The sequence below is a fragment of the Ipomoea triloba genome, chromosome 5 (genome assembly GCF_003576645.1).
Source record: "Ipomoea triloba cultivar NCNSP0323 chromosome 5, ASM357664v1".
NCBI classification, from domain to species: domain Eukaryota; kingdom Viridiplantae; phylum Streptophyta; class Magnoliopsida; order Solanales; family Convolvulaceae; genus Ipomoea; species Ipomoea triloba.
Window position 1 is genome coordinate 20,230,270 of NC_044920.1, and position 9,596 is coordinate 20,239,865.

At 31.5% G+C, this 9,596-nt stretch overlaps 2 protein-coding genes across 2 annotated transcripts; both read right to left on the reverse strand.

The window, feature by feature from the left end:
* Positions 1-100: 100 nt before the first annotated feature.
* On the reverse strand, positions 101-580 carry LOC116020367 (disease resistance protein RML1A-like). The gene has a single exon (XM_031260845.1). It carries the CDS (start codon positions 578-580, stop codon positions 101-103), a length of 480 nt encoding a protein of 159 aa, XP_031116705.1.
* A 2,326-nt stretch (positions 581-2,906) lies between these two features.
* LOC116020368 (TMV resistance protein N-like) lies at positions 2,907-5,421 on the reverse strand. Its single transcript, XM_031260846.1, has 3 exons — positions 4,937-5,421; positions 3,278-3,365; positions 2,907-3,047 (listed from the first exon to the last, which is right to left on the reverse strand). Exons 1-3 carry the CDS (start codon positions 5,419-5,421, stop codon positions 2,907-2,909), a joined length of 714 nt encoding a protein of 237 aa, XP_031116706.1.
* Between the last annotated feature and the right edge of the window lie 4,175 nt (positions 5,422-9,596).

The window sequence follows — 9,596 nt, forward strand, 5'->3', positions numbered from 1 at the left end:
ACTCGAGCAAAAGTACTATATATGATTTAACAGTGCAGATTGTGACAAATATATACATCACACAAAAAAAAAAATTAAATTCAATTAAAACAATCTAAAATTACCCGTCTTCCATGATATGCCATCCGTTCAAATCAGCAACGGTAGTGAGTGCAGCTTTCCACACATTAACTGTTTCTTCTCCAAATTGCTCTATATATTGATCCAGTGCGATACCAAACTCGCCTGTGTGTTTGCGAACCTCTGAAGGAGTAACATGATAGAATATGGGAAGAATCTTTTGTCCCAATTTCTGTTTACACTCCACCATTTTCACCAGCTCGTCAAGGCAACATATGGATTGGGCATAATTTTTGGAGAATACAACAATGGATATCTCAGACCCCTCAATGGCCTGCTTCGACTCATCAGAAATGTCGTTGCCTTCCCGGATCCCTTCTTTATCTCGAAAGGTTAGAACCCCAGCTTCCTGCAAGCTTGTGTAGAGATGATCGCTGAATGACGTCCGTGTCTCGCCCGTAAAGCTCAAGAAGACAGAAAACTCCGAATAAGAACGCGATGATGATGAAGAAGAAGCCATAGTAGCTTGAATTGAAATTGAGATCACAACACTATCTTTGCTTCTGTTATTTTTTGCTTATGCTAGCAGCCTTGCCTAGCTAGATACTTTTGTTCAAAGAAAAAAAAAGAAGAAAGAGCTTGGAAAATGCGTATAGTAAAAGTCTAAAAGTAATGATTCGTTGAGTGTACTAAAAGCCTAAAAGGTACAGATTTGCGAATCTTAATAATTTCCCACTAGCTACTTGTACCTAGTGATGGGTAAATATGCACATGTATTAGTCGGTCCGTAAATCACCTGTCCGTCGGTCACCCAACCTGTCCGTCAACGGTCACCCGGTCCGTCGGCCGCATGATCGGAAGCAACACACCTTGTGGATTGGAGGCTCACGAGCGCAACAGTTGCTTGATGTGACGACCGACAACTTTTCGGGAATAAGGGATCCGTGTTTTCATCACCTCGAGTAACTCAACCACTTCGAGCAAACCGATGCGCATTTTGCGGAGTGACAGCCCATATGCCCTCCACTTGTATGAGACACCATGTGCATAGTGAATCCACTTTGTATAAATAGGGGTCATTCCCCTCACTGGGGGGAGGACTCATCAGTACTACACTAATACACTTGCGATTTGCCGATTGTCTTTCTCCTGCTTACTCTTTATCACTGTTCGTCACCCGTAGAGCGATATAGCTTCGAACCGCTCAGTCGTTGACCGGTAGACCGACCGTCTGACCGGCCGAGCGACATTCTTCACTACACGTAACACACGTATCCGTAGCGTAATCGTAGACCCCGTTTACATTTACGCTATCACCTAGATAATAATTTCACCCTACCTGATCCACACATCGCTATGTAAATCATGATTTTTGAATGAATTTGTAATAAAATTGAAATGATCTTTTAGTGTTACTGTAATCAGTTTAGAGCACGAGTAATATTGTATATATTTTATCAAATGAAACTATAGTAGAATATAATTAAACTAAAAAAATGAAACTAAAAAATAGAGCACAAGTAATATTTTATCAAATGAAATTATAGTAGAATATAATTAAAATGATATTTTAGTATTGCTATAATAAAACTAGAGTGGACTCCACAGGGTTGATGATGTCAAATTCTGTCATCCTTGCAATACAGATGGATTAAAAAAGAAAAAAAAAAAAGTCGCAAAGGATAGTTGAGTGGGGTGAAGCATGATTCTTGTAGCAAAAGACTACTAGTTTGATTATTGCAAATTAAACACTCTTTCGATTGAAACCGTCATACAGAATTTAACACACAATCAGATAGTATCTACGAGTTTTTCTTATCACCGATGGTTGTTTCTAAGCAGGGACGGAGCTACATAGTACTTGCAGGGGGCCGTGCCCCCCCCCTCCCTAATTTCTGCATAGTATATAGTATTATAATGCATAATTTCTGCCCCTGCCCTCCTCCCTCTTCAAAATATTTGTTCCTTTCTCGTCTTGAGCCTCCAAATAAATTTGTATTACTCCGTATTATATATATTTTTGGTGTTGGGCTCCTACATTTATTATATTATATGCATTGAAAGAATCTAAAGGCTGGTTTTGGAGGCAACATATGCATGTGGACTACACTTTCCTTTGCAGCTTTCTAGGTCACTTTCTTTGTCATTTCCACTTAACTCTACTATCAGCACATCAACTCTCTATCTTTATTAATTCCATTTGGCAGCAGAGTAGAAGAGGATAAGATAGAATTACTCCGTATTTTTCTTCTTCTTTCTTTCGTTCAGCAGAGAAGCAAAGAAAACTATTCTTTTTCTTCATTCTTGATTTTTGTTTGGAGCTCATTTTTACTTTGTTCTTGCCATGGGTTTGCCTAAATTCTTAGATGTTATCTTTATCAAATATTTTGAAGGTCAGTTTATATTTTTATTCTATGTATCTTTTGAATATTTTCGTACTATTTTTGTAATATATTCGTACTATTTTTGTGATATATTCAATTATAGATGAATAGATGATTTATGTGATATGCAAGATATACATTCAAAATTTTTGTAGATTTATAATGTAATGATGTATTTTGGTATATATTAAATGAATAATAATAATGTATTTAATTGTTCATCCTTAAATTGTGATCGGTCCCCTCAACATATAATCCTGGCTCCGTTCCTGTTTCTAAGCCCAAACATGATGCACTCTACCAGTTGCAGTTGAGGTTGATGAAATTGCAGGGAAGGCCTTGTGGATGGAAAGAAGCGCAGTTGTCCATTTCTGTTTCTGTGCATTTCAAATACAAAAAGTGTATGCAAATTAAAGGATGGAATTCTGCATACACCTCCAACACTTAAGTCCCACCTCAAAATCAACTCTCATCTTCCATATACTTCTTCTTCTCCACATTGCATTCATCTCCAACCCATGCTGAGGCACCACTGCTTTTGCTTCTGGTAGCGATACCAACTCCAAAACAAAAGTCCAACGAAATCATATAAACGAATCCATGCTGGAACAATGCAACTGACAAATGTATCACTCCAAGTGAAATTTTGATATATACTGTCACCTTCACAACATGCGTGCATTGTGGGATTCTATATAACAATTAGCGGATAACTGATACCTTATTGAGTTAGATGATTAAGTTAGCTGGTTTGACATAGTATTAGCTAATTGTAAAATGTATTTGGTAAAATTAGCTGTTAGTTAATTACATATAAAATAAACATAGCAAACAGACATGTTCCTGATATCACTAGCAATCATTCGACATTGCTTAATGATTAAACCAGCATATGAAAGATCCAATGAAAATGAATTATAACTAACACAGAAATTTAAACAATCAGACTTAATGATAAAATTATTGCCTCCACGATAGCTTCCTTGATAGCCGACGTCTTTGCAAAATATAGATCCTGACCACAGTTGAACCTATCAAGCCGGGCGCAGCCACAAATCTGCCACCCCAATTGCGCAAAATCGGCCCGTAACGTTGCACTTGAGAACGCCCACTGGCGGAGGAAACCACACACGTACTGCTAATGGGATGCTATGTGCTTGAATGTCATAATTGAATCGCATCATGCTTTTTTTTTTTGAAGGTCGCATCATGTTGATTTGCCTGAAGTAAACAAGATTAACTTGTGAGTATTTGATGTTGATGACCCTTCATAAATTCATAAAATGATTTTGGAGATCCTGAATGGTCAAACCGACCTTCTTTACATCTATTTAGCATTTAATCTCCCTTAAGATGGTTTAGTACTCTTATGATTTCATTCAATGTGTATGTTTTCCCTATTTGAACATATATGATTGTATATACTTTTTGAGTAATTTATGCTGCGATATCCTTTCAAATTTTAAACACCCAAGTTATTTTAAATTATGGCATGAGTTATTGGGTCATATTAGGCGCATATCATGAGTTTAAAAATACTAGATGTACTCTCAAAATCAGTACTCCCAATTGTGTTTAAATTTGATTGGAGGATGAAAAAAAGGGAATGAATAAACAACATGGCCCCTTATTAAGTTAATCAATCAAAGCATGCCACTCGGAAAAAAATGGTGTGTTTGTTTCAAACAAGGAAATCGGAATGAGAATTGGTTTTGGTGAAAATATTTTGCATATTTGGTATTAAGGTGGAATTGAAATGATTACCATCGACGTTTGGTTATGTACGACCTATAATTGGAATAAATGTTTTTAAAATACAAAAACAAAAATAAAAACAATTGATCATAATATAATGACATCCAAAGCACCAATATGAACAAAAAATCAAAACAAAAATCTGAATGATGTAGCGAGGAAGCAACAGGTCGAGAGGTAACAGATGAGGAGGGATAATATGGAATGATACCCGTTTTTAATTAGGGAATATGATTTTTAATTAAAGGGGTAATAAAATTCCACAATTGTGTTTTAAAAAATTATCAATCAAATAATAACTATGATTTTGATTCTCATCCCTGGTGTGCAATCCCCCAAAAAAAAAAAACACACCCTAAATATGTATATTTAGTCGCTCATGATTCCATTTTTTGAGGCAAAGTACTCTTAACAATATTTTTATCAACCGATATAATAATCAATCCATAATTATTTTTTTGAAAGGAATCAATCCATAATTATAATTTCTAAAAGGACTTAATATTTATGAGAAATAAATTGAAATGCACGGTGCAGATTCTTATTGGTTGTTTTAACAAAAATATTAATCCATCATTCCATCCTTAAGGATGCATGTATAGACGCTAGAACGCAATTTTTAATTAGCAAAACTAACATAATTAATATTATTGACAATATGAGTTAGTGAGCCAAATTGTGACAAATATATCATACTATCACACACACACACACACAAAATTGAAAAGAGGATTTACCGGTTTGTCATGGTTTGCAAATTCCATCCAGACAAATCAGCAACATTAGTGAGTGCAACTTTCCACTCATCAACTTTTTGATCACTAAATCGTTGTAGATGTTGAGCCAATGCCTTACCAAATTCGCCTGTTTGTTTACGAACATCTAAAGGATCAACGTTGTAGAATATAGGCAAAACCATCTGTTGAAAATTTTTCTTACAGTCTAGAATCTTCACCAATTCATCAAGGCACCATCTGGATTGGGCATAAGTTTTGGAAAATACAATGATGGATATCTTGGACCCCTTGATGGCCTTCAATAGCTCATCAGAGATGTTCTCACCTTTTCGGATTTCTTCATCGTCTCGAAAGGTGTTAACTCCAGCCTGACGCAAATCTTCATAAAGATGATCAGTAAAAGATTTTCTTGTCTCTCCTCTAAAACTTAAGAAAACATCAAACACCCAAGCAGTAGTAGATGAAGATGATGAAGAAGAAGCCATATTTGAAATTGAGAACACTATATATCTTCTATCTTGATTTGCTAGTTTCTAAAGATTTAAAGAGCTTAATAAATGCGTGTGTAGACAGATGATACCGTAATGGAAATTTCGACAATCCAACGTATATGGCTATATGTGCACTTCCATATATTTGATTGAGTTGGTCTTCTTAATAAATTCCCACTACACTGTACCAAGCCAATAATTCTACGTAACGGTAGCATCCACATAATGGCTCTGTTTGGCAGAGCTTATTTAGGAGCTTATAGCTTATTTTAAGCTACTAATAAGCTATAAGCTCTGTTTGGTAATGTTCCTAAAATAAGCTAGTAGCTTAAAATAAGAGCTTATTTTTGAACGCTACCTAAGATAGCGTTTCAAAATAAACTAGTAGCTTCCTAACTTTTTTTTTCAAAATAAGCTAGGAAGCTAGTAGCTTCCTAAAATAAGAGCTTATTTTTGAACGCTACCTAAGAGCTTCCTAACATCTCTTTAGATTTCAGCTTCGAGCTTATAGCTTTTTAGTTTTCAGCTACTTTTCAGCTTTCAGCTACCTTTTCAGTTAGGTTTGCCAAACATAGCCAATATGTTATGATATTGTATCCTTTTCCTAAGCCCCACCTATACTTTAAATATAAATTTCACTAGTAAATTACTCGTGCGATGCACGGATAATATTTTTATATTAAATATTTAAATAATAAAATTAAATGTTAAATTATAAACAATCAAACAAACAAATAGATAAATATATAAAAATGAAACAACAAAAATATATATTATGATTCAATTAGTTCATATCAAAACAAACAAATAGATAAATATGATTCAATTAGTTCATATCAAAACAAACAAATAGATAAATATGATTCAATTAGTTCATATCAAAACAAACAAATAGATAAATACTAGTTTTATACGCGCATTGCGCGAATGGGTTAATGCCTAATGTTTATATTTAAATAAATATTTGAAAGTATATCAATGCAAGATTATATAGGAGAAGTTTATACATGCGTAATTGAATGTCGAATTTTTTTATTTAAATATCTAACTCAAAGTATATGAATCCAAGATAATAGAGAAAATTCATTATAATTATTACTAAAATAAATGTTTGCAACCTTGTAAAATCGATAGTCTAAATATTTGGTCTAAAAATGATAGTCTAAATAAATACTACTTTTAATTTGAATTTTTTTAAGTGTTCTTAATTCTCTTTTGAGTAACATTGTCATTGTCTTCAACTTTACTATTTGTTCTCTTCCTTTTTGTTGGTAGTGTGTTATTTGCAATTCGGTTATTGTTGGTAGCATAGATAACAGCGTCATGCAATGAGATTATGATATAGGAGCTATGGACTTTCCTTTAGTTGCTCTGCTTGGGGTTCATTTGGTTCAACCATTATTGTTGAATGAGTTATTGTAGTTAAAGAAATCCCTAGTTTAAGAAAAAAGATTAAATAAATTAATAAAAATTTGAAAATTTAAAATATTATGTATTCCAAAGATATTAAAAGGTAGTTTCTCGCTTCAATTTGCTGGGTAATGGGTTATTTGAGTACTTTCATTGTCAACAAATCCCCCAAGTAGTTAATATGATTGGTTTCAAACTATTCTTTTTAATTTTTTTCATGGTATTAAAGAAATGCATATGTATCATTTTTTTTTGTATAACTACTAATTTATTTAATTCAATAAGAGTAAAATAGAGTGATTCCGCTTCAATTTGTTGGGTTATTTGAGTAATCTCTTTGTCAACCAATCCCCAAGTAGTTAATATAATTAGCTTCAAATTATTTTGAAAAAAATTTTCATAGTATTAATAAAATACTTGGTAAATAAATATATAACATTATTTTGTACTATAACTTTGATATTTAATTACAAGATATTGTAAAAATAAGATAATGGACAATGTAATGAATATCAATTGATAAATTTGAATGTAAAGAATCTTTGCATGAGAGAAAATAAAGACAATATAACTAATGAAATTATTTCTCTTATTTAATTTAATTTTTTGATAATGAATAATTTTTTCAAATAAAGGTATTGTAGACACATAATTCTAAATTAAAGAAATACATATGTATCATTTTTCGTTGTAGCTATTAATTTATTTAATTTCATAAGAGTAAAATAGAGTGAAACTTAATTATGTCAAATTTGATTGAGATGAGGTTCGAACCTAAGACCTTTCTTATAGAAATTAATGTGTAAGTTAAAAGTTAACGGAATATTAACGGAGAAGAGAATATTTAACGGAAAACTTAACGGATAATCATAAAAGTAAGGTTAAATTAGGTAATTTCGATTAATAATATTAATCGGAATTATCTTAACCATCTATTTGATTAAATAATTCATCTGAATCATCCATTTGATTAAATAATTTGACCGCCATTTTTTCTACGCATTTTAGGTTTAACTCTCTTTGGCTCTTATTAGTAGATAAAATATATAAAAATGAAACAACTGGGGCCGAGAACTTCATGAGGGCATGAGCAATGATATGAGCAAAAATCACACTTAATGAACAGAAAAAATTAGTAATTATATTACTACACAGTTGAGATTATGGTAAACAACTAACAGTGTACTCTTTTATATAACAAATATAAATTCAAAAACTAAAAATAATAAAGAAAGATAGAAGAATTGAGAATCCAAATCAAAGCCTAAAATGAAACAACAAAAATATATATTATGATTTAATTATTAGTTTACTTAACATAATAATTATTAGTTAATTATACTAATATCTACAATTAATTCCTTAATTACCATAGTAAGTACACGAAAGAATATGAATGATAATTTATTTTATTTTCATAATATTATACCTTATACCNCTTAAAATAAGAGCTTATTTTTGAACGCTACCTAAGATAGCGTTTCAAAATAAACTAGTAGCTTCCTAACTTTTTTTTTCAAAATAAGCTAGGAAGCTAGTAGCTTCCTAAAATAAGAGCTTATTTTTGAACGCTACCTAAGAGCTTCCTAACATCTCTTTAGATTTCAGCTTCGAGCTTATAGCTTTTTAGTTTTCAGCTACTTTTCAGCTTTCAGCTACCTTTTCAGTTAGGTTTGCCAAACATAGCCAATATGTTATGATATTGTATCCTTTTCCTAAGCCCCACCTATACTTTAAATATAAATTTCACTAGTAAATTACTCGTGCGATGCACGGATAATATTTTTATATTAAATATTTAAATAATAAAATTAAATGTTAAATTATAAACAATCAAACAAACAAATAGATAAATATATAAAAATGAAACAACAAAAATATATATTATGATTCAATTAGTTCATATCAAAACAAACAAATAGATAAATACTAGTTTTATACGCGCATTGCGCGAATGGGTTAATGCCTAATGTTTATATTTAAATAAATATTTGAAAGTATATCAATGCAAGATTATATAGGAGAAGTTTATACATGCGTAATTGAATGTCGAATTTTTTTATTTAAATATCTAACTCAAAGTATATGAATCCAAGATAATAGAGAAAATTCATTATAATTATTACTAAAATAAATGTTTGCAACCTTGTAAAATCGATAGTCTAAATATTTGGTCTAAAAATGATAGTCTAAATAAATACTACTTTTAATTTGAATTTTTTTAAGTGTTCTTAATTCTCTTTTGAGTAACATTGTCATTGTCTTCAACTTTACTATTTGTTCTCTTCCTTTTTGTTGGTAGTGTGTTATTTGCAATTCGGTTATTGTTGGTAGCATAGATAACAGCGTCATGCAATGAGATTATGATATAGGAGCTATGGACTTTCCTTTAGTTGCTCTGCTTGGGGTTCATTTGGTTCAACCATTATTGTTGAATGAGTTATTGTAGTTAAAGAAATCCCTAGTTTAAGAAAAAAGATTAAATAAATTAATAAAAATTTGAAAATTTAAAATATTATGTATTCCAAAGATATTAAAAGGTAGTTTCTCGCTTCAATTTGCTGGGTAATGGGTTATTTGAGTACTTTCATTGTCAACAAATCCCCCAAGTAGTTAATATGATTGGTTTCAAACTATTCTTTTTAATTTTTTTCATGGTATTAAAGAAATGCATATGTATCATTTTTTTTTGTATAACTACTAATTTATTTAATTCAATAAGAGTAAAATAGAGTGATTCCGCTTCAATTTGTTGGGTT